General features: G+C 45.7%; 1 protein-coding gene across 1 annotated transcript in view; it reads left to right on the plus strand.

Moving 5' to 3' along the window:
• PRPSAP1 (phosphoribosyl pyrophosphate synthetase associated protein 1) overlaps positions 1-25,965 on the plus strand; it is a 785,329-nt gene that overhangs the window by 719,466 nt on the left and 39,898 nt on the right. Inside the window, exon 9 of the mRNA XM_044068098.1 lies at positions 11,366-11,512. Coding sequence (XP_043924033.1) covers positions 11,366-11,512 — 147 coding nt within the window. The remainder of the gene's footprint in view (positions 1-11,365; positions 11,513-25,965) is intronic.

A 25,965-nucleotide genomic window follows, 5' to 3' on the forward strand; every position in this document is an offset into this window, starting at 1 on the left:
GCCTGTCCCTAGGAGGCCTTCTAAATTTATTACTGCCCGTCGGACAAGCAATTCCTTACAAAAGGTGTCCCGCTGATGCCATGGTGGTGGCGGCTGCCACCAAGAAGGAACTTGCAGATCCTTCCGTACCTGTCCATCCTCCTAATAAGGACTCTAGGACCATGGATAGATATGGTAGCGGATGTTTTCTTCAGCGACCTTTGCTATGCGTTCGCTGAACTATCTTTGTCACTTCACCAGACTCCAAAGGGATATCCTTAAGGAGCTAGGTGAAGTTGTGCAGGATCCTACAGCTGCGGGGGCTCAGGAAAAATTGCTTCGCAGCTAGGAACCCTTAACTCCATTGCAAACTCCTCCATGCGGCTGATATCATATGCTGCTGATGGAGCGAGTAGGGCCGCAGGTACAGGTGTGGCTCTTAGACGCCAAGCTTGGATGCGGCTATGTAATTTTGCAGATCCCTTTAAGGCGTCCTTCACAAACTCTCCCTTTGATGGGTCAGCTTTGTTTGGCCCTCAAGTGAAGGAAACGTTGACCAGGTGTGAGCAGGACGGCAAAACTCTTTCTGCCGTAGGAGTCCGTTTTTCCACCCCTTCTAGACCTTATCCCAAAGGACAGAAGGGTGGCAAAATGTGGTTCCGCAAATCCCAAGGAGTCACGCCGGACTCACGTGGTCAGTTTACCCCTAGAGGCAGAGGGGGTAACAACAACAGACGCCGCTCTAGAAGCAGAGGGGGTCCACAAAACCAGGGAAACAGAGAGTCTCTCTCTGACAAGCCCTTTCAGCATCCCTGAGATGTTGCCCGGCTGTCCCTCCTTGGAGGCAGTCGGGGGAAGACTATCGCTGTACCCAGAAGCCTGGCGTTCTCTCACTCAAGACAGATGGGTACAGTCGATCATATCCGAGGGTTACAAAATTCCTTTCGAGGAAAGTCCTTTCTATCCCTCAAATTCCCTTCCAGATGTACCACCCGGTCTAAGGGAAATTGCAGAGTTAGAAGTCTCAAAACTACTGCAAAAAAGAGCCATTCAGCCAGTTACAACAGACCATTCAGAGCCCGGAATCTACTCAAGGTTCTTTTTGGTCCCCAAAAAGACGGGAGACTGGAGACCAATATTGGATCTCAGCAGACTCAACAAGTCTGTGAGGAAGACAAGATTCCGAATGGTCACACTTCAGTCGATTCTGCCTTTCTTGCAGAAGGACAACTGGATGTGCTCAATAGATCTTCAGGATGCGTACTACCACATAAAAATTCACAGACGCTCCAGGAGATTTCTCCACTTTCGGCTGGGGTCCAGTCATTTCCAGTTCAGAGCCCTGCCCTTTGGTCTCACCACAGCCCCCAGAGTGTTCACCAAATGCATGGCAGTGGTCACGGCTCACCTGAGACGTCAAGGATTCCAGGTGTTTCCGTATCTCGACGACTGGCTCCTGTCAGCCACCACCAGGCATCAGCTTGTTCAAGCCAGGGATTTCACAATAAATCTTTGTTCTCATTTGGGCATCTCGATCAACTTCGAAAAGTCATCCTTATTGCCCTGCCAGTCTATTACTTTCATAGGCAAACTTAAACACTGTTCGGATGTCAGCTACCCTTACAGACCAAAGAGTTTCAGACATTCAAAGTCATGTCAGGATCATTCTAGCCAACAAGAAAGTACAGGCCAGAATGGTTCTAAAGGTATTAGGTCTCATGGCTGCGGCCATTACTCTTCTTCCCTGGCTCGCTTCTACATGCCTTCTTCAGTGGATGTTGTTCACTCAGTGGTCTTACCAACAACTTCCAATGCGTCACCAAATTCTGGTGACACAGATTTGCAAAATCATCTTGCTTGGTGGATCACTTCTCCCCAGATTCACCAAGGCAGACACTTTGTACCCCCATCCCGGTAGCCACTGTCACCACGGATGCCTCCCTGATCGGGTGGGGGGCTCATCAGGGCAGGATGGTTCATGGGACGTGGCAACCGTTCGAGTACCACCTGCACATAAATGTCCTAGAGATGAGAGCGGTGCTTTTAACGTTGCAAGCCCTCAATGACTTTCTTCCTGTAGGGACAATTGCAGTCCACACAGACAACATGTCTGTAGTTTGGTATATCAACAAACAGGGCGGAACCAAGTCCTACCCCTTGTGTCGAGAAGCGCTCAGACTTTGGCAATGGGCGATCTCCTCTCATCTGTTTCTGGTAGCAACGCACATCCCTGGGAAAACCAACATTTTAGCGGACAGATTGAGCAGAGCTATTCTCATGCCTCACGAGTGGTCTCTCAAGCAATCTATAGTGGAGGAGATTTTTCTGGAATGGGGTCACCCATGTTGCGATCTTTTTGCTACTCCCCAAAACAGCAAATGCCCAGACTTCTTCTCTCTCTTCCCTCTGTCAGGCCATCCCCCCAGAGACGCTCTGACCCAGGATTGGCCCCAGGGACTTCTTTATGCCTTTCCTCCTTTTCCCCTGATCCCTCAAGTTATCCAGAAAGCAACCGTTTTGAGAGCCAAAATGATTCTCATTGCTCCTTATTGGCCTCGACAAATTTGGTTTCCGTTCCTCCATTGTCACCTTTTGGTGCAGCCGTGGCATCTGGACCCAGTGCCAGATCTTCTGATTCACCAATCCGGTCAGCTGCACCGGTCTATCCCTTCTCTCAACCTCACAGCATGGTTGCTCCACTTCCTTCCTTAGCCAGGCTTCCTTTGATCTCTAACCCTGTTAGAGACATCATAGTAGCTTCTTTAAAATCCTCTACCAGGAGGATTTATACAAGCAAATGGAAACGTTTCTCTTATTGGGCTAAGGCCAAGAATATTGATCCCTTCACTGCCCCAGTTCAGGCAGTTTTGGACTTCTTAGTGGAGATTTTTCATGCAGGCTCCTCTTCTTCCACAGTTAGAGTTCAATTGGCTGCTATCTCGAACTTTCATGTCGGGATCGCAGATCACAATATTATGTCCCATAGGCTTTGTAGAGCCTTCTTGAAAGGAATTTTCCTGCTAAAGCCTCCAATCAGGAATCCTCCTCCTCAATGGGATCTAAATTTAGTGCTGACATCCTTGATTCTTCCCCACTTTGAGCCAGCTGTTTCTTGCTCCTTAAAATTTCTTTCTTGGAAAACATTATTCCTAGTAGCTATTACATCGGCCAGGAGGGTGTCTGAACTTCATGCTCTATCGGTTCGACCCCCGTATTTGGTCTTTCACAAAGACAGAGTATCATTGAGAACTAATCCGACCTTTTTGCCTAAGGTCGCCTCAAAGACAAATTTGAATCAATCCATTGATCTCCCTGTATTTTTTCCAAACTATTCAAACAGATCGGAACAAAAACTACATTATCTTGATGTCCACCGCCAACTCAGATATTATTTGGACAGAACTAAACAATTTAGGAAATCCGATCAACTCTTTGTTTCCTATGCGGATAACAAGAAAGGCCTTCCTGTATCTAAAGTGACCTTATCTAGATGGCTTTCTTCTGTCATCTCTGAAATTTATCTGCTCAGGGGAAAACAGCTGTGCTCAAAACCTAAAGCACATTCAACTAGGAGCTTAGCTACTTCTACAGCCTTTCAAGCTAGACTTCCTTTAGACACTATTTGTGCAGCGCCACTTGGGCCACTCCTCATACTTTTGTTTCCCATTACAAATTGGACTTGGCCTCCAGGGACAGAGCCAGTTTTGGCTCTACAGTCCTCAAGAGTCTGTTCCATTGAGCCACCCAGGATAGAGGTGCTAGGGACGCGGTCCCATCAAGCAAGAATGAAGGCGAGATTGACAACTTAACATTAAGAAGTTATGTACCTACCATAACGTTCCATGTTAGTTGTCTTCTCTCGCCTTCTTTCTTGTGACCCTCCCTCCTTCCCCCAGGCCTGGACAGACCTTTTCTATAAGGAATTATTATGCTGAAGACCATTCAGAGCTGGTCCTTCTTCCATCCTATAGGCTTCTTTCTTCCTTTGGGAAGTGTTTATGCTTGGTGCTATTGCCCTTTGTCATCAAACTAGATCTGGGTACTTACCACCTTGCATCATGGGATATGGGGCTGCCTCGAGCTGGTAAAAGTGACTCTCGAGCTTAGCAAGTGCCGAGTCAGAGCCGAGGATCGGCTCCGAACCCATCAAGCAAGAAAGAAGGCGAGAGAAGACAACTAACATGGAACGTTATGGTAGGTACATAACTTCTTCTTTTACCAGCTCGAGGCAACCCTATATCCCATGATGCAAGGCGGAGACTACCCAGATCTCATTTGCCACTTCACTTACGAGGTGCCTCTTTTACCAGCTCTAGGTAAGTTTTCTTCATAATAAGACTTTTAGTCTCACCCCTTTTAATTTTCATAACCTTAGTTGTTTTGTGAACCTTAACGTTTATTTTAACCCTATTCCCGTTAGTGTTCCCCTTTTTTCGGGTTATTTATCCCCTTCCTTAGGTTAGGCCTTAGGCCATCCCCTTTCCTAAATTTTCCTGTCAGGGATTTTTGTGTGTGTTTGAGTGTGTTGTATCCCTGTTTAGTTTAGATTATTGGATTGGGTGTTATTTGTGTGTGTGTGCCTGTGTTTTTCTTGTCACTTGTGTTTCCTCAACACAGCTATGTCGAAGGACACAAAGGTCTCAGGCTTCAAGAAGTGTGACTCGTGCTGTCAGAAGATGTCTCTGACAGACGGTTACACTTCTTGTGTTTACTGCCTGGGACCTCTGCACCTGCAGGACTCTTGTGCTATCTGTCATGCCTTCAGCCCAAGAGTCCTGCAGGATCGCAGAAATAAATTAATATTGAGGGGCTTATTAAAGCCTGAGAGCTCCCCGACTAAGTCAGCTCCGGGGAAGCCCTCGAAACCTGTCAAGCCTTCGGCTGCAAGTCCCAAGCCGTCGGCTACTGGTTCTGCTTCTTCAGTGTCGAGATTGGCTCCGGCCAGAGCCGATCCTTCCATTTTAGAAGTCACAGTATCAGTTCCATCCGGCGCCGATACTGCCAGATCTGGACACTCAGTGTCGGCTCCGGCTGGAGCCGGCGTATCCTTGGCTCCTTCAGCTCCACCTATCTCTAAAAAGAGATCTCGATCCCCCTCATTGGAATCGATACGTTCGGCTCCGAGATCACCCCTTCTCTCGGAGCCGTTCTTCTCGGTCATCCAGGCTGTCTGATCACGACCTCGAGAGAGTGGTGAGTAGACTATTAAAGTCTCAGGCATTGGCCCAAATGCTCCATAGCCCGTCTCAACAGACGGTAGCTATTTCACATCCACCTAACATTCCTCCTTCGACTCTCTTACAGAGCCGGAGCTCCTCGGAGCCGTGACTGTTGTGGCTTCAGAGCCGATACCGCCCCTTTCGGCTCCATCGTCCTCCGCTCCAATTTCCTCCTTGAGGCCTTCATTGGAGGGATCCAGGCGTCTGGTCTCTCTCGTCGGCTCCGAGGGGGTGAGTGGCATCGGACCCTTGTCCGACCCCGTTCTCCCTCTCGGGGCTTTGGCGTTGGTGAGCTCAGCCCCGACATCTGCCTCGGAGCCTTCCCTCTCAGTGAGGCCTGGAGTTCCTATCTCTTCGGAGCGGGAGCCTTCGAGGTGATGAGGAGTGTACTAGCCCCTGGGCATAGTCAACGGTCAGTTCCATCAGCTCCTCCCACTACAGTGCCTGCTGGCGTCTCTTCCCACTCTCTTGCTCCTGGACCCAGAAATCCAACGCCTCAGGTTTCCCCATTGGGAATATCTTCCTCTTCCGAGGCTTCTCCTGATCCGTCAGGTGAACCTCCGCGTAAGAGGACATGTAAGAGGAAACAGCTAGACTCCCCCGAGTCTATTACATCTGATACTGACTTGGATGAGTCGGAGGGATCCCCAAGGTCCTCCTCTGAGGATGTCTCTTTCTCAGACATCCTTGAACTCCTTAAGCAGAGGGGGAACTGGCCCTCCCTTAATCCTTCCGAGGACGAGTCAGTATACCTGGAGGCGTTCGGATCTTGACCCTCCACCTCCTGGGTGTCTCCGCCTTTCGACCCTCTTATGGACGTAGTGGCTCGGAAGGCATGGATGGCCCCGGATTCGGTGGAACCTATTCCTAGGAGGCCTTCTAAATTCATTACGGCCCCACCTGATAGGCAATATTTGACAAAAGGTGTCCGGGTTGATGCCATGGTGGTGGCTGCAGCCACCAAGAAGGAACTAGCTGATCCTTCAGTACCTGTCCATCCTCTTAACAAGGATTCTAGGACTATGGACAGGTACGGCAAGCGGATTTTTTTCTTCAGCGACCTTTGCCATGCGATCGTTGAACTACTTGTATCACTTCACCCGCCTTCAAAGAGATGTTCTTAAAGAGTTGGGAGAAGTTTTACAGGATCCGTCAGCTGCTGGGTCTCAGGATAAGATTAGCTCACAGCTAGGAATCCTAAACTCCATTGTTAACTCCTCCATGCGGCTCATTTCTTATGCAGCCGATGGTGCGAGTAGGGCCGCAGGCACAGGAGTGGCTTTAAGGCGTCAGTCCTGGATGCGGCTTTGTAATTTTGCAGACCCCTTCAAGGCGTCCTTCACAAACTCCCCTTTTGATGGTTCAACCTTGTTCGGACCTCAAGTGAAAGACACTTTGACTAGATGCGAACAAGATGGCAAGACTCTTTCTGCCGTAGGAGTCCGTTTCTCCACCCTTCAAGACCTTACCCAAAAGGTCAGAAGGGAGGAAGATGTGGTTCCACAAATCTCAAGGAGTCACGCCTGACGACGAGGTCAGTTTACCCCCAGAGGCAGAGGGGTAACAACAACAGACACCGCCCTAGGGGCAGAGGGGGTCCGCAGAATCAGGGTAGCAGAGAGCCTCTTTCTGACAAACCCTTCCAGCATCCCTGAGATGTTGCCCGATTGTCCACCTTCGGGGGAAGATTATCGCTGTACCCAATAGCCTGGCTTTCCCTTTCTCAAGACAAATGGGTACAGTCGATTATATCCGAGGGTTACAAAATTCCCTTTATTCAAACCCCAATTCAGCAAAAGGGAACCCTTCCAGATGTTCCACCCGGTCTAAGGGAACTAGCAGTACCAGAGATATCAAAACTGCTAGCAAAAAGAGCCATCCAGCCAGTCCCAGCAGACCAAATAGGATCTGGAATCTACTCAAGGTTCTTTTTAGTACCAAAAAAGACAGGGGACTGGAGACCAATATTAGATCTGAGCAAACTAAACAAGTTTGTAAAGAAAACAAGATTCCGGATGGTCACGCTTCAGTCCATTCTACCCTTTCTGGGCAAGGACAATTGGATGTGCTCGGTAGATCTTCAGGATGCGTACTATCACATAAAAATTCACAGGCGCTCCAGAAGATTTCTCCGCTTTCGGCTGGGGACCAGTCACTTCCAATTCAGGGCCCTGCCCTTTGGACTCACTACAGCTCCCAGATTGTTCACCAAATGTATGGCAGCGGTTACGGCTCACCTGAGACGTCAAGGATTCCAGGTGTTTCTATATCTAGATGACTGGCTCCTCACTGCCACCGCCAGGCATCAACTTCTCCAAGCCAGAGATTACACCATTTACATTTGCAGAGGGCTAGGGATTTCTATAAATTTCGAAAAATCTGCCTTGTCGCCTTGTCGATCTATTACTTTTATAGGCGCAAAATTGGACACCGTACAACTTTTAGCAAAGTTAACAGACCAAAGGATCTTGGACATTCAAAGTCACGTCCAGGTGATTCTTCTCAGCTACAAAATTCAGGCCAGATTTGCTCTGAAAGTATTGGGTCTTATGGCGGCCGCCATAACACTTCTTCCCTTTGCCCACTTTTACATGCATCTTCTACAATGGATGCTATTCGCCCAATGGTCCTTTCAACAACTTCCCATGTGTCACAGGATCATAATAACTCCAACTTGCAAAAGGCATCTGACCTGGTGGATATCGTCCCCTCAAGTCCATCAGGGCAGACGCTTTGTTCCTCCTGCCCCGGTCGCCACGGTTACATCGGATGCCTCCCTGATCGGGTGGGGGCATTATCAGGGCAGGATGGTCCATGGCACTTGGCAACCTTTCGAATACTATCTGCACATAAATGTCCTAGAGATGAGAGCAGTGCTTTTAACGTTGCAAGCCCTCAGTGACTCTCTTCCCCTGGGAACTATTGCAGTCCAAACAGACAATATGTCCGTAGTGTGGTATATCAACAAACAGGGCGGAACCAAGTCCTATCCACTGTGTCGAGAGGCTCTCAGACTTTGGCAGTGGGCAATCTCTTCTCAGCAGTTTCTGATAGCAACGCATATCCCCGGGAAATCCAACATCATAGCGGACAGGTTGAGCAGAGCTATTCTCATGCCTCACGAGTGGTCTCTCAAACAATCAGTGACGGAAGAGATTTTTCAGGAGTGGGGCCTTCCTTGCTGCGACCTTTTTGCTACACCTCAAAGCAGCAAATGCCCAGACTTCTTCTCTCTCTTCCCCCTTCCAGGCCATCCCCCCAGAGACGCTCTAACCCAAGATTGGCCCCGGGGACTTCTTTATGCCTTTCCCCCTTTCCTCTGATACCTCAAGTAATTCAGAAAGCAACCACCTTGAGAGCCAAGTTGATTCTCATTGCCCCTTATTGGCCTCGACAGATATGGTTTCCGTTCCTACATCGTTATCTCTTGGTACAGCCATGGCATCTGGATGCGGTTCCAGATCTTCTGACCCACCAGTCGGGGCAGCTGCACCAATCCATACCTTCTCTCAACCTCACTGCTTGGTTGCTCCACTTCCATCCTTAGCCAGGCTTCCTATGATTTCTAATCCCGTCTGGGATATCATAGTAGCTTCCCTTAAATCTTCTACCAGAAGGATTTACACTAGTAAATGGCAACGTTTCTCCTTCTGGGCAAAAGCTAGGAATATAGACCCCTGTACTGCTCCGATTCATTCGGTCTTGGACTTCCTAGCTGAGATTTTTCATTCGGGATCCTCTTCCTCCACAGTAAAAGTTCAGCTGGCAGCCATTTCGAATTTTCATATAGGCTTTTTGGACCACAACATTATGTCACATAAACTTTGCAAGGCATTCCTTCAAGGTATCTTTTTACTTAAACCTCCGATTAGAGACCCCCCACCACAGTGGGATCTAAATTTAATTTTAACATCCTTGATTCTCCCCTTTCGAACCTGCGGCTGCCTGTTCATTGAAATTTCTTTCTTGGAAGACACTCTTTCTAGTCGCCATTACTTCTGCCAGGAGAGTATCTGAGCTTCATGCTCTCTGCATTCGTCCTCCCTACTTAATCTTCCACAAAGACAGGGTATCTCTAAGGACTAATCCGTCTTTCTTACCCAAAGTGGCATCGCAGACGAACTTAAATCAATCCATTGATCTTCCAGTTTTTTTCCCAAATTATTCTGATAGAGCGGAACAAAGATTACATTGTCTTGATGTTCACCGCCAGCTCAGATATTATCTAGACAAAACTAAACATTTTAGGAAATCTGATCAACTGTTTCTATCCTATGCAGAGAACAGGAAGGGCCTTCCAGCTTCCAAGGTGACTTTATCTAGATGGCTGTCTTCTGTGATTACTTACATTTATCTGCTCAGAGGCAAAGAGTTGATTTCTAGGCCAAAAGCCCATTCTACCAGAGCTCTAGCTACATCTACAGCTTTTCAGGCTAGACTTCCAATAGACACTATTTGTGCAGCAGCCACATGGGCCTGTCCTCATACCTTTGTTTCACATTACAAATTAGACTTGGCCTCCAGAGACAGAGCGAATTTTGGTTCCACCATTCTCAAGAGTCTGTTCCATTGAGCCACCCAGGATAGAGGTGCTAGGACGGTCCCATCCAGCAAGAATGAAGGCGAGATTGACAACTTAACATTAAGAAGTTATGTACCTACCATAACGTTCCATGTTAGTTGTCTTCTCTCGCCTTCTTTCTTCGTCCCTCCATCCCCCTAGCCTGGTCAGACCGAGAAGATTATGCCTCTTCTCTTAAGAGGCTTTATCCTTTTTCTAGCTAATCAGCTTCTAGTGTCACTAGATTAGGTTGATCCCTTTCAGAGGATTATGATGATTATGATTGTCATTTTTAGTATTGTTACTTTTTCTTCCTCCTTTACAGTTGGAAGAATATATTCCATAATTTCCTTAGCTACCAAATGAGATCTGGGTAGTCTCCGCCTTTCATCATGGGATATAGGGTTGCCTCGAGCTGGTAAAATTAGCTCTCGAGCTTAGCAAGTGCCGAGTCGGAGCCGAGGATCGGCTCCGAACCCATCCAGCAAGAAAGAAGGCGAGAGAAGACAACTAACATGGAACGTTATGGTAGGTACATAACTTCTTATTAATAGATTTGTAATGTTCAGAAACAGCACATACTTCTGAATTCACCATTCAGTTTCTTTCCTTTTACTGTATATATCCGGGAGATTGAAGACATTATGTAGTCTGGCTACATCTGACAAAGTAGCAATGAGAAAATTGCATTAATATATATTTTTTTACCATTTTATGGTGGTCCTGGATGCAATATGATGTTATAATGGAAAATCTGGCATTTTTAATTTTGTTAATTGCAATTTTTGTTACAATTGTTATACAGTTATGTTACCTTGATGCTCACTTAAATAAAGGGAAAAAAGCAAATGTGTTTTTCACATTTGGAAGTATTAAATAATTGTTGTGTCTTTCGTCTTTTCCCGGTTAGGGGTCGCCACAGAGGAACTCCGGTCCGCTAATAATTGGCAGTTGATTTTTACATGCTGAGTTGCCGGCCCTAACGCACAACCTTCAACGAAGGTACACCCATTCACACATGTCTCCACAGAAGATGCTCTAGCTGAGAATCGAACGGGACAACGTCTTGCTGTGAGGCGACAACGCTACCGCAGCACCAATAATGATTGAGCATATACTCACTGTTGCATTGCATGGTTTGCAAACTTTGTAGAACATGCTTCTCAGCATATCCTCCCTATATCCACATGGGTTTTTGCCAGGTGCTCTGATATTCTCCCATATCATTGACATGTTATAGGTGAATCTGTGATCTTTCAAATTGCCTGTAAGTATGCATGCTACAGGTGAGTGTCTGTGTGCATTCTGCAAGAGACTGACATCCTTTCCAGAAGTAGTTTCTCTGCCTTTTTCTCACTCTGTGCCAGAATTGGCCTGGGCTCCCCTATATCTTAAAATGGGGTATTGAAGAATGTATGAATGAATGAAAGCTTCTTAGTGCTGCTTTTGTCATTCGATGTGTAAGGGGAAGAGAATTGTAGGGTAATAACACATAGGCTTTTATGATAAATAAAGGTATGATTTATAATGTGGGGTAATTTTATAAGCTTTACATTAGTTTATAATATCACAATAATACCTTTGAAATGTTTCCTTTTACTTATAGGACGATATGATTGATGATGTTGACGTGTTTATTCAAGCAGCAGAAATTCTAAAAGAGAGAGGAGCATATAAGATATACATCATGGCTACTCATGGTATCCTATCAGCTGATGCACCACGTTTAATCGAAGAATCTGTCATAGATGAGGTAATAATTCTAACATCCCTCTATACTTTCCTGCATCACGCTATTTTTTCTGTATGCTTTATGTTTAACCGTAAAAATATATGAAAATCAGTACATGGTATAATATTGATTTCATTGAGAAAGGTCTCATTTTCAAGAGATGTAAACTTGAGAAATTTGTAAGTCTAACTGAGTTTGCATTCATTTTTGTCTACTTTTTTTTTTTTGCTAGGGATTTGCTGAAAACTGTGTGCTTTGAACAAGTCTGTAACCTGATTTTCAAAAACTAAAACAGTAAATTAGTTTTAGTGCATTGCTTAACACTTAAAGCTACAGATGCGACAAAATGTCAGAATTATTTTAAAATGATTTTTACAGCAGGTACATGAAATAGATTTTGTGCTGCTTGTACTTGTGGTTTTTACTTTCCCCAGCACTTTTCCTGTTGGATCAGCATCACTCTGTACTACTATTTGAACTATAAAATGACTTTCCAATGATATATATCATTTGCAATGCTCTAAAAATGAGTGAATACTTGGCACACACTGTGTTCCTGTCATGAGGGCATATGGTTTCTTTGCAGCCAGATTTGTCGAATTCTGTTTTCTTGGACCACAAACATCAAATGAAGCAACCAGGTCTTTCATTGTAATTTATGTAGTTTTTATTAGATGTACAAGGTCTGTGTTTTTGTTTTGTTTTACTTTGGAGGAAGCGGGGATTGTTGGTGTGAGCCATGGCCTTCAAGCTGTAGCTGGAGGTGAATTATGTTTTTATGGAGAATATTGCAGATGTGAAGCAAAAATAGTGTTTCACTTTCACTGCCTTTGCCTGTTTGTCTTGTTTGTGCAGTCTTGGAATTAGTATATTAAGTTCTAAATGCAGTGTAAGATGTAAAGTAGTATGATTGGAAAAACTACTGTATAATCAGATTTTCAGCTACAGAAATAGTTGTGGTTTCCTTTATGACCAGCAACATGCTTTTTGTAATAGTTTCATTACCACTGATAAAATTTGACATGGCTAGAGTATTCAATGCTGTTAATCCTGCCCTTATTGCTCAATAAATGTAACAGCAAACAAAATAAGAAAGCACAACTCGAGAGTAAATGCTCCTGTGACCAATAAAATGTATAAAACAAAAAACACGCTGAGCATATATATCATTTACGTAAAGCTTGAAGAAGCCATATTGGTGAAAGCGCTCGCTACTTAATAAAATTATTTATTTGTTCATCATATCCGTGCAGTACGCATTTATCGTTATTAAGCATTACCTCGATTGAAGTCTGTTTAAGTCGTGGTTGCCCTGTGAATGATGTATACGCTCAGCATGTTTTTTGTTTTATACAATAAATGTAACAGACTAAGTTTTGGCCTCAGTTCTATAAAGTGGTTTAAAAGTTACTCAGAAAATAAACTTTAAGGTTTATGACTGCAACTGTTAGTCAGAGAAAGATGCCAGTAGCATTGGAGTAATCTCTATTTGTAAGTGATTTAACTGCTAGCTTGTCATAACCCAATGTAGTTATGTGTGAATACAACTTACTGCTACTGACTCCAGCAAAATAATTTCTGCTACTACTGAAGGGCTTCCAGTGATTGCCAGTACACTTCCCTCTCTTAAAGACCACACTCTTTGTGAAAGCCCCAACATACACTCCGCGGCAGCCAAAACAATAAAATCACCCTAGGCAGATGTTCTTCGTGTTTCACTGTTGCAGTCATTACATTGGGGTAATCCTGCTGGCAGGTTTCCCTCAGCCGGCCTGAATTCCAAAGTCTTGGGTCCCGCGTCGGCTGCTGTTGCCCCTTCCCTGACGTCAGGTCATCAGGGGTATAAAAGAAGTAGCCGACGCCATTTTCTTTAGTCTTTCTTGCCGCGCGGTGCCCGAAGCAGAAGCAGTTCGCAAGTGCCGGTCAGCCGATTCCTGAGATTTTCGTGTTTGCGTTTCAGATCCGAAGTCTTCAATAAAGCTAAGTACCCCATTGGGGAAACTTTTTTCTTGCTCCAGACCGATGTCAGAAAAAGTTAATAATTGTATTTCTTGTGGTAAGCAAATACCTCGTAAGGATTTTCATTCTTACTGTATTCCTTGCCTAGGCCCTGATCACAACGTTACTGGTTGTCGGTTTTGTGTTAGATTTAACCAACGCACTATCAAGCGTCGGTATGATTTTGCTTTAAACTTTTTTGGACGCCAGTTTAATTATCCTGAAATGTCATCGGATAGCCATCCGACTACCTGAGTTTACAAAAAACGCAAAGAAAAGGATAGAAAAAAACAACCGAGGCCCAAAACCGACGCCGAAGCTTCTCTTAAGCCAGTCGCTGGTTCTCAGTGAGGCACTTTCACAGCCCCTGACGCCCGCTACTTTAGAGTCGCAGGCCGCTACCGACTCCCACGTGGAGTCGGCCATGCCGCTGGATACTCAAGTTATTGGAGTTTCGGACGCTAATCCCTCAGATGGGTCCGGAGCCACTGAGCAAGTACTGGCTTCTTAGGGTGTATTCAGACCTAAACATCTTTACATTAAAACAACCTCAGCTACAAAGACAAAGATTAAAGCACCTTCTAAAGCAAGGAAACAAACTCAAGAGCCACGTGGACAGGCCTCTATGCCTAAAAAACAGATGCTCAAAATGGCCGAAGACTTGATTACCTTGATCAGGGGTTCCCATCCCCCTCCTGATAAGAGACCTAGGCAAGACACTGACTATGAATCTTCAGATCAGGTTTCTTTTTCTTCTGATTCCTCTTCTGATCAGGGATATTCTCTTCCCCCCTATGAGGATTCTGATACTGAAGAATCTATACCTTCAGCATCTCCTCCTGGGGACTATTCCTTTGGGGAAACCTTGCATACCATGAGGGAGCATTTCCACTGGGAGAGCCAAGATTTTTCAGAATCTAAAAAGAGGCTCAGGGATTTTCTTTTACTACCTCAGCATAGGCCTCTAGCCATTCCACCTGTGTTAGACATTGTAGATGATGTGTTTTCGGAGTCTAGTCTGATCCCTGACTCCTTACCCCCTGCCCCTGTTAAGCCTGACAGATATTACAGGGTTCCTGACTCTCACAAATTTCTTTTTAAAAACCCTGCTGCTGACCCAGAAACTATTTCACAGGATCCAAAGGGAGTTAAGGCTTCCATGGCAAAAAACCCAACCCCCTCTGACAGAGATTCAGGGGCACTGGATAGATGGGGAAAAAAGGTTTACACATCTGCAACTTTGGCTGTAAGGGCTTTAAACTGTCAATTTCATATGCTTAAGTATCAGCAACATGTCATGGGATTGCTTAAACAGAAAATGTTAAATTCTGAATGTGCAGAAAACAAGGAAATGCAGGATTTATTGTATGCAGCAGAACAAGTTGGAAAACATACCTTGCAATGTGGTTTTGATTCTTTGGAGGCCTCCTGCAGGGCCGCAGCTACGGGTTCTGTATTTATGAGGCATGCTTGGTTAAAGAAACAAAATCTGCCTGACCATGTTAAAGTTAAATTACTAGATGCACCTTTACAGCATGATACTTTGTTTGGTGTTAAGGCAGAAGAGGTGTTAAAGAAAATGGAAGACAAAGCTAAATCTGTGCAAACTGTCAAAGATTTTTTTACAAGTACAGCCACCTAGGTTTAGTAGACACTGGCCTACAAAAAAATTGGTCCTTTCCTGTGTCAGACAGACCTCAAAGGGGAAGACCCAGATGCTCTAGGGGCAGATCCCAGGCGCAAGGTTCTTACAGGCCCAAGCAATGGGGTGCTTCTACCTCCAAAGCTGGAGAAGATAGATCACAAACATACAGAAAACAGTCTCAATGATTTCCCCCTGCCTGCACCAAGCACTTATCTTCTGGCAGCACCCTTAGGGGGCACATCATAACCCAGGACAAGTGGGTTCTAAACATAGTGTCACAAGGCTACAAGTTCCATTTCCATACTTTGCCAAAGGCAAACAGCCAGATCTGCCAAAAAATCAATGGGCAGAGGCACAAAAACAAGTCTCATCCCTCATGGACATGGGGGCCATTCAACAAACACCAGAGCAAGAGCAGGGACAAGGTTTTTACTCAAGACTGTTCCTGGTACCCAGAACAGACAAGGCCTGGAGGATGATACTGGACCTATCTATTCTGAACACTTTCCTGGATATTCCAAAATTCAAAATGTTGACTTTGCAGCAGCTTCTGCTCATGCTGGGCAAGAATGCTTGGCTTGTGACTTTAGACCTAAAAGAGGCATACCTGCATGTTCCAATCAGACAACCATGCAGAAGATACCTAAGATTCAAGGCAGGTTCAATGCATTACCAATTCTCTGCACTGTCCTTTAGCTTATCTACTGCACCCAGGGTCTTTACAAAGTGCCTGGCACCAGTAATTGCATTCTGCAGACAAAGAGGAATACAAATATATCCTTACTTGGACGACTGTCTCATTCAAGCAGAGAACAAGGACATTCTTCTTCAGCATCTGGCATTCATGAAAAGACTTCTAACATGCCTAGGGTACACAGTCAACAAAAAGAAATCAAAACTAGTACCCTCACAAGAGATTACATTCCTGGGTGCAAGCTTGAATACAACTGCCCAGATGGCCTATCTCACGCCAGACAAACAAAGGCAACTGACTACCTATTTCAAAATGTTGGCAACAAGACCCAGTTATCTGCAAGAAAAATTCTGCAGGCTTTGGGCTTCATGGAATCCTGCATCCTACTAATTCCATATGCAAGACTGCATATGAGGAAACTTCAATGGTACCTAAAAAGTGTTTGGACTCAACATTGCCACAGCCTGGAAACAGTCATTACTCTCATTCCCTGCCTGCAACAGGAGTTTCGATGGTGGGCAAAGGCTTGTCACCAGAACAAGGGACAGCCATTCACATTACCTCCAGCCAGGCAGACACTAACAACTGATGCATCAGACTATGCTTGGGGAGCCCACATGACAGGAAGATGCATTCAGGGCACATGGTCCTCAAACCAAATGCATCTACATATCAATCAAAAAGAGATGTTAGCTGTTCAAAATGCCCTGACAGCCTTCAAGGACTTACTTCATCCGGGACAACTACTGATAAAGACAGACAACACCACGGTCATGTGGTATATAAACAAGCAGGGGGGCACACATTCTTACCCCCTTTGCAGACTAGCCATGACCTTGTGGGACACAGCTTTGACTTACCAAGTACATCTGCAGGCACAATTCCTGCCAGGAAAGGAAAATACTCTGGCAGATGAACTAAGCAGAAACCTTATGGAGCCCCACGAGTGGAAGCTGGATCCACAAGTCTTCAGCATGATAACAAGGAAATGGGGATGCCCAAACATAGATCTGTGTGCCTCCCCTCTCAGTTACCAACTAAAAAGCTTCTGCACAAGGACTTATCACAGACAAGCATGGAAAGTGGACACCCTATCTTTCAGCTGGAAAACCTCTCAGAATATGCCTTTCCTCCACTGCCTCTCCTCCCCAAGGTGCTCCTAAAGGTCAGACAGGAGAAGCCAAAGATGATACTGATTGCCTCAGACTGGCCACGCCAGTACTGGTATCCAATACTAAGGAACTTATCTCTATACCCAGCTTGGGCTTTACCTCAAATACCTCGACTACTTTCCCAGCAAAACAATCAGATCATGCACAGCCAACTCAGGACATTAAACATGGCAGCATGGCGGATAATGTAGTCATACAAAAAACACCTCTCAGTAAAGCTGTGATGGATGTCATTCTGGAAGCCAGAAGGCCTAGTACTAGAAAGTCTTATGCTGGAAAATGGAAGAGATTCTGTGCCTGGAACCAGGCACAAGGAACTGATACAGCGGTACCAAATATTCCTCAGATTTTGCAATACTTAACTGAGATGCTGAACAAAGGCCTATCTTTTTCATCAATCAAAATTCATGCCTCTGCCATTTCGGCTCATTACAATACAGAGCCACCACTTTTTTCTCTTCCTTTATTAAGGCAGTACCTCAGAGGAGCCAAAATTTGAAGGACCCCAAGGAGACTACTAGTACCTGCATGGGACCTCAACTATGTCTTGGAAAAACTCACTCTACCTCCTTTTGAGCCAGTGGCTACTGCTGACATGAAGTTTTATCTTGGAAAACAGCGCTGCTCTTAGCAATTATTTCTGCAAGACGAGTTTCAGAGCTACAGGCGCTCATGACTGTGGAACCTTTCATCATTTTTCATCCAGACAGGGTCTCCTTGAGGACAAACCCAACATTTATGCCTAAAGTAGTGTCCAGTGTGGCGCTTAACCAAGCCATCAATCTGCCTCCCTTTTACCCAAATCCACAGAACAAGGGGGGAGAGAATTCTGCATTCTTTGGACATACACAGACAGCTTAGATTCTGCTTGGACAGAACCAAAGCTTTCAGGAAGACAGAGCAATTACTAGTGGCATATGCTGCAGGATCACAAGGAAAGCCTATCTCAAAGCAGACTATTTCTAAGTGGTTAGGACACTGCATTCGTTTCTGCTACATACACCATGGCAAGCCAGTGCCTAAGGGAATTAGGCCTCATTCCACCAGAGCTGCAGCCACCTCAGTAGCCTTTCTCAGGGGAGTACCAACCAGAGACATTTTAGAGGTGGCTACTTGGAGTTCAGTGCACACCTTTACAAAGCATTATCATCTGCCACTCTACTCTAAATCCAGGGCAGGCTTTGCCACTGCAGTTCTGCAGGGCCTCATAGCCGCTCCTACTGCTGACTAGTTCCAGCCTCCCAACCATAGCTTTGGGACTCTACCCAAATGTAATGACTGCAACAGTGAAACACGAAGAACATAGTACAGTTGTGTACACTTACCATAAATGTAGATGTTCGAGTATATTCACTGTTGCAGTCCAGGTTACCCACCCGCCTTCCCCCTTTTTTTCTTTTGGATCTTATCTTTCCTTCTCTGATTTAGACTACCTATGTGGTGTATTTGCTTATAGATGAAGGTAAAATTGATATTGGTGTATTTATATAAAGTTTGGCTACCCTTTTAGGGGGCACCTGACATCTGGGGCAAGAAAAACTAAAGAAAATGGTGTCTGCTACTTCTTTTATACCCCTGATGACCTGATGTCAGGGAAGGGGCGACAGCAGCCGACGCAGGACCCAAGACTTTGGAATTCAGGCCGGCTGAGGGCAACCTGCCAGCAGGATTACCCTAATGTAATGACGGCAACAGTGAATACACTCGAACATCTACATTTATGGTAAGTGTACACAACTGTACTATCTAGTTTTGAGTCATCAGTAGTAGAAAAGGCATTCAGTAAAATTGGCCAAGCTACCTGGAATTGTATTCCACTAGAAGTTAGATGTGAAAAATATTGGAAGGTTTCCAGGCAAAATTAAAAGAACATCTTCAGAATGAGGTTATGTGTATGCGCTTTTAAAATAAAGGATAACAGCAATTGTCTTGTCAGCTGCTTTTATACTGTCACTCAATTTCAGTTATACCCTTAGATTATTTATTAATTACACTTGTAAATAATTTAAATGCAGCCAACTCTATTTGTATGACTGTTGCTGCACATTCTTATGTTCTGTTGCATATGATGTCTGTTTATGCTCATGTAATCTTGCTTTTCATCACTTTGAGCCCAAGTTGTGGCTGAAAAGGATCATTTGACCCGTTCACTTACTCAGTTATCAAACTACAATAAGTAAATAATAAAGTTAAAGGTATAAAATGAGCAGATCTGACTTGGAAGTCCATCTGTTGTACAACTTTATTTTGTGTGTGGGTGTGTGTTTCTTTTTTTTTCCCAGCGCGTGTGCTTGCTGACCATTTAGCTGCCTCCATGACTGCCTATTTGTTCTCCACTACCAGTGTAAGAATTGTTCATGGCATAGCTGTGATTCTTTTGCAGGAGGCAGCCATGAGGGGTATTTTGCATTTTATGACCTTACTCCTGCCTGGTAGCTGATGTAAGGGTTTTCTACACCTTCCCCTGTGGGAGTGTGGCTTCCTGCCAATGTCCCATGAGGGCTGCCATGCTGACTAGACTTCCAAGAGCCCGGCATATCCTTGGTTCCTAATGCTGAATGACATGCACCACTTTTTTCAGTAGATGTATACACTGCAGTGTACAAACTGCTTCAGTTTTCCCAGGATGAGTGAGCTAATGATGGCTGCTCACTTCCACCTTGCCCCAACTGGCTCCCCAAATGCCCAAGTTGCTAATCAGTCTGTGATTGTCTCTGGCTTAGTCCATAGCTCCATCCTTCTAACTCTTGGAGTCAGACCTGTTGTACACATCTTTCAAACCTCTCCATCTTCTATGCTAATGAGTCACACCATGCATTCAGCCAGCACATGTGATGTCACACAAAAGTCTACAAAGCTGCAGTACATTTTTGCACTCCCCTATTCTTTTCTGCTGCTGACAAGGACTGCAGCCTCCTAGAACAATGTGCTAGGTGGTTGAAGGACAGGAATTTGAATTGTGAAGCTGGAGATTCTGATGAAATGTGAGATTTAGAGGCTTAATGCTTTTAATGTTGGCATTAATGTACAGCCACACAAATTATATGTGGGTCCATCTTGTTAGGAGTGCATGGACATGCACCTTATTGGAAACATTGATGACAGGACAGGGTCTGGTAGGAGGTCATCATGAGATCCCTGGTCATTGTTAAATGGGAGAAAATAAGCAATTAGGAGGTTAGGCATCAGTCAAAGGCTGTGCCTACAATGTCTGTCAATCAGAATGTTTTCTAGTCCCTAATGAGTTGTCTCTTCCAGCTACCAAGGGACTTATTAGTTTGTATCCCTGCTTGCCATTCACCATATTTCTTGTCATGGAAATCTATTCTCTGTTTCCATAGCCAGAGCAACCCGTGATATGAGATTGACAAGTTTTCCTCCAATGCAAGGGCTGTGTTTTGTGGATTGAGCACCATGACATCTCAGAAGTGCAAGCAGGGAGGAGTACAAGGCATCCTAGCAGGGCACTATCTTGTCTGCAGGCTTTTTTACTTCTCTGGCCTGCCTGTTTCTCCAGCTTACCCCACTCCACATAAGACATGCAGTAACATCTGTGTATTGTGTGCATGCATGCACACAATACACTGATGTTACTGCATCAGTGTATTTTGTGCGTGCATGCATCCCAGCATACACTGTCTGCTGCAGACGTGGGACACTGCTTGTTTTTTTTTTTTCTAAAGACTGAAGAAAAAATTATTTTATGAACTTTAATTATGCCATGAGTGTTAGGAATGAGGTCTGTTCCTGTAAGGGTATGTAAGACCTAAGCTTTTGGAGAAATTAAACCATACAAGAGAGGTGGTGTGGGTGTGATAATGCTCTGTAAAGAGGGACATCAGTTTGACATCTCTTCACATTCTGGGAGCAGTAAATTTACATGCATGCTCCTTTATGTGCATGTACTGTCCTTTTCTGCAGATGAAGTTTGAGAATCCTTTCTGGTCAGGGTATTTACGGAGTGGGGCACCTTAGATATTCGGTATATGGAAAAACATGGACCTCTTCCTGTTATGCTCATTTCAGCAGGGTAAGGGGAGTTGATGGTGGAAACACTGCCCCTTCTATGCAGAAAAATTTCCTCTATACCTTTTTTTAATACCTTTATTGAATTATCATGTACGACATAGGCAAACATAAATTTATGTAAAAGACCGACCGTATTATTCCTAGTTAAAAACATTATACATCACAATTTTTTGTATAACTGTCATCAATCCAACATTACATACATTGCTGAGTTCCTGCCTTCCCTTAAATCTCACTCCTCGTCCAAAACACAATTCTACATGTATTGTTTCATTTTTTTTCTATGTAATGTGGTACTGCCGTTTTCCAAAGGTCCCACTTCTAGTTCTTTTATATGCTACAATACTCGGTACTTGAAGTACAGTTGGTGTAGACTTTGATTTCCATTTTCTAGTAACTACTTTTTTCTCACCCACAAGAATTAAACTTATCAAGGGCTTACTATGTCTAGGTAGTTCAGATAAAAAAAAAAAAATTATTTCCTTAGTTACATTCATTTGCTCACCCCTATTTCTAACAGAGTACACTGTAGGGAATTTTTGAAGTCTGCCAACTTATTACACTCCCAAAACATATGATGTTATGTAGTCCAATCTCGCCTACATTCTTATTCGTGGGTTCGGAGCCGAAACTCGGCTCCGACTCGGCCATACTCTAGCTCGAAGTCTTTCAATTGGCAGGGCTAAGAGGTATCCCATGCTGCACTGCTCCCTTTCCCCAGATCTCGTTTGCCGCTCGTAAAGCTCAGACGTGGTCTCACTCTTGGCTGTGGCTAAGTGTAACTTTTCATCTTCTTTGACCAAATTTGTTGCTCCAAAAGCTATTTTCATAGCTAGGTGTGTGTGTTTTTGGTTTGAGGAAGCTTTTTTGTGTGGCCTTTCGTGGCCTTTGTCTTGGTATCCTGTTAGCTATCTCCCAACAGGCTAGGCCCATTTCAGTTAGAGGACCTAGTCCTCCATTTGTTATCTGTTTCCCTTTTGTGTTCGTTTTTTTTAGGTACCCTATCCCTCTGGGCTAGGGCCGTTTAAGTTAGAGGACCTAGTCCTTCCCTTGTTTCCTGTCTGGGCCATTTGAGTTAGAGGTCCTTGTGTGGTGTCTGCAGTTTATTTAGAGTCTAGTTCCCGTGCTTTGTTGCTGGTGTCGGGTTTGGCTGTTGTGTTGCGTCTAGTGTTCTGCCTATCATGTCCAAGGATACAAAAGAACATAAGCCTTCAGGCTTCAAGAAATGTAGTAAATGTGGGTATAAGATGTCGATTACTGATGGGCACCCTGTGTGCGTTTATTGTTTGGGGGCTATCCCCCTTCAGGAATCTTGTGCATTCTGTCATGCATTCAGCCCTCGTGTTCTTCAAGAAAGGAAGAACAAACTAATTCTGAAGGGATTACTGAAACCCTCCTTCGAGGAAGATTTGGAGAGGTCTTCTAGTGCTAAGTCCTCTCCCTCTAAAAGAGACAAAACCTCCAAAGCAAAAAAATGATCTCCGGCTCCGTCAGTCTTATCGGAGCCTCCGGAGAAAGTTACTAAGTCTACTGTAGCATCCTCGGCTCCACTGTCTTCGGTGCCGAAGGAAGTTGGTGAATCGACAGAACCTACATCGGCTTCCAGCCTCACGGAGCCAGTGACGGAGATACTAGTTCGGAGCCGGTCTCCAGTTTTTATACCGGTTTCTCCTTCTCGCAGTTTTCCTTCTGAGAGGAGGTCTAGATCTCCCACCTTGTCCTCTAGGTCCTCCAGGACTCTCTCTGATGTGGATGTGGATAGAGTGGTGCAGAGACTGCTCCAATCACCGGTGCTGGCTAAATTGCTTTTGGCTCCAGCCCAGTTGGCTCCGGAGCCTGTCACCCATCCATCGTCAATAGATCCTCCTCCAAGCAAATCTCAGCCTTCAGAGCCAGAGTTGTAAGTGCCGTCTGATGCTTCTAGGTCGGCTCCGATAGCCCATCCTGGCTTCTCGGCTCCGATCTCAGCTCCGACCCCATCGGCTCCATCCACGGGGTCTAGGACTCATGGTTCCTCGGTCGGACCCGAGGGGGAAGTCTCGGGAAGCTCTTTGGCTCCTAACCTCCCTCTTGGTGCTTCGGCTCGGGTGAGGCTGACCCTTGCTTCGGCTTCGGACCTTGTCCCTTCTGCTCCAAGGTCTTCCATGGTTGGTCGATCTTCGGAGCCGGGGGACCAGCTTTTGAGGTCATGAGTAGTGTGCTGGCCAGGTCCTCAGCTGCATCATACAGCATTGACACTCTACCCCCTCCAGCTCCGTTATCAGTCTCTGATCGCCCCCAGTCCTTGGACAGCGGAGATCCAAGGCCTCAGGATACCTCCATGAGTGGTCCCCAATTTTCTGAGGCCCCCCAGAGTTTTTGCATGAGGAGCCACCCAGATAAAGAACGTGCAATAGGAATCACATCGACTCCCAGGAAGAGTCTCTCACGTCGGACACTGACCTTGAGGAATCAGAGGGGTCCCCCAAGTCGTCCTCTGAGGATATCTCTTTCACTGATATCCTAGAGATCTTGAAGCAGAGAGGTGACTGGCCCTCTAAATCCCCCTCCGAGGAGGAGTCGGTGTTCCTGAAGGCCTTTGGGGCTCAACCCTCCACCTCCTGGGTTTCTCCCCCTTGGACGAGGTCCTGGATCTGGTTTGTCGAAGGGTGTGGTAAACCCCTGACACTGTGGAATCAGTCCCAAGAGATCCAACAAATTTCTGTCCGTCCCCGCTGACAAAGAGTTTCTCACGAACGGCATTCCAGTAGATGCCATGGTGGTGGCAGCGGCCGCCAAGAAGGAACTGGCTGAGATGTCATCTACCGTCCATCCCCCTAACAAGGAGTCTAGGACCATGGACCAGTATGGGAAGCGTATGTTTTCTTCAGCGGCCTTTACTCTGCGGTCGCTGAATTACTTGTCACATTTTACATGGCTCCAAAGAGATCTCCTGAAAGAGCTTGGAGATTCTCTGCAAGGTAACGTTTCTGACGCAGTGGCTCAGAAAGTCAACGCTCAGATGTCTACCCCAAATTATATTGCTAACTCCTCCATGAGGCTGATCTCTTACGCAGCCAAAGGAGCGAGTAGGGCAGCGAGTTCCGGAGTTTCTCTCAGGAGGCACTCCTGGATGCGCCTCTGTAATTTCACAGAGGCCTTCAAGTATACATTCACCAATGCCCCGTTTGATGGTTCATCGTTGTTCGGAACCAAGGTGAAGGACACTCTCACTAGGTGCGAGCAAGAGGGAAAAACTCTGTCTGCCATGGGAGTCCGTTTTTCCATGCCTTCTAGACCTTATTCCAAGGTCCAGAAGAGTGGGAAAATGTGGTTCAAGAAATCGCAGAGGTTTTTTCATGATGCACAAAGTGATTCCCCCTCCAGAGGCAGGGGAGGGGGTGGTAACTGAGGTAGACGCAGCCCTAGAGGCAGCAGAGGCCCGTGTAACCAGGGAGACCGCGACTCCTTTCGTGGTTCTCCCTACCAGCACTCCTGATGGGAGGCCCGACTGTGCATCTCCGGAGCCAGTCGGGGGTCACATTTCACTATACCCAGAAGCCTGGCAAGACATCACCCAGAACCAGTGGTATTAAAAATAGTTTCCAGAGGATATCACATTCCCTTCTCTTCACCTCCCCCACCGATCAAAAGAATGCCAGATGTTTCACCCAATCAAAGGGATTCCGCAGCTTCAGAGGTTCTAAAGCTGCTAGAAAAAGGAGCCATCCAGCATGTCCCCTCAGACCAGATCAGATTAGGAACTTACTCCAGATTCTTTTTGGTGCCGAAAAGAACAGGGGACCTGAGACCCATCTTGGATCTCAGCCGCTTGAACCTCCACATGAAGAAGTCCAAGTTCCGAATGGTCACATTGCAATCTATTCTCCCATTGTTGGGAAAAGAAGTGTGGATGTGCTCCATCGACCTCAAGGATGCTTACTACCATATAAAGATGGACAGGGCATTCAGAAGTCATCTACGCTTCCGGCTGGGAGTCAGTCATTTTCATTTTCGTGTCCTGCCCTTTGGTCTCACCATAGCCCCCAGGGTGTTCACCAAATGTATAGCAGTGATGACAGCTCACTTGAGATGTCAGGGATTCCAAGTGATGTTCATCGTGTTACACTGCTGCAGTCATTACACTTGGGTTATCCTGCCGTCAGGCGGTTCCCCAGTCGGCCTGAGTTCCAATGTTTTGGTCCGGCGTAGGTTGCTGTCGCCTCCTCCCTGACGTCAGTGCAACAGGGGTATATAAGTTGCAGCCGACGCCATTTTCTTCAGTCTTTCTTGCTGCGCGGTGCCCGAAGCAAAAGCAGTTCGCAAGTGCCGGTCGGCCGTCTCCTGAGATTTTCATTCCGAATCCAGAACCGAAGTCTTCTACAAAGCTAAGTACCCCTTTGGGGAAACTTTTTCTTGCCTCAGACCGATGTCAGTAAAAGTTAATAACTGTATTTCTTGTGGGAAGCAATTACCTCATAAGGATTTCCATTCTTATTGTATCCCATGCCTAGGCCCAGACCAAGACGTCACTGGTTGTCGGTTTTGTGCTAGGTTTAACAAGCGCACTATTAAACGTCGGTTTGATTTTGCCCGACATTATTTTGGTAGAAAATTCAATTATACCATGTCGTCGGAACTTCCGACGACCGGAATACATAAAAAGCGCAAAGACAAGGATAGGCATCCGAGGCCCAAAACTGACGACAAAGCCTCTTTTAGGCCAGTTGCCGGTTCTCCGATTTTCAGCGAGGTGCCACCGCAGCCCCTGACGACCACTTCTGTAGGACCACAGGCCGCCTCTGACTCCCACATGGAGATGGCTGGGCCTTCGAACGCACAAGTTATTCAGCCTACCGAAACTAACCCTTCAGAGGGATCCGGAGTAGCTGAGCCACCCGCAGCTTCAGAGGGTGTTTTCAGACCTACTCAGTTAAGCTTTAAACCCTCTGCTAAG

The sequence above is a fragment of the Protopterus annectens genome, chromosome 4.part0 (genome assembly GCF_019279795.1).
Source record: "Protopterus annectens isolate FY-2018-M chromosome 4.part0, PAN1.0, whole genome shotgun sequence".
NCBI classification, from domain to species: domain Eukaryota; kingdom Metazoa; phylum Chordata; order Ceratodontiformes; family Protopteridae; genus Protopterus; species Protopterus annectens.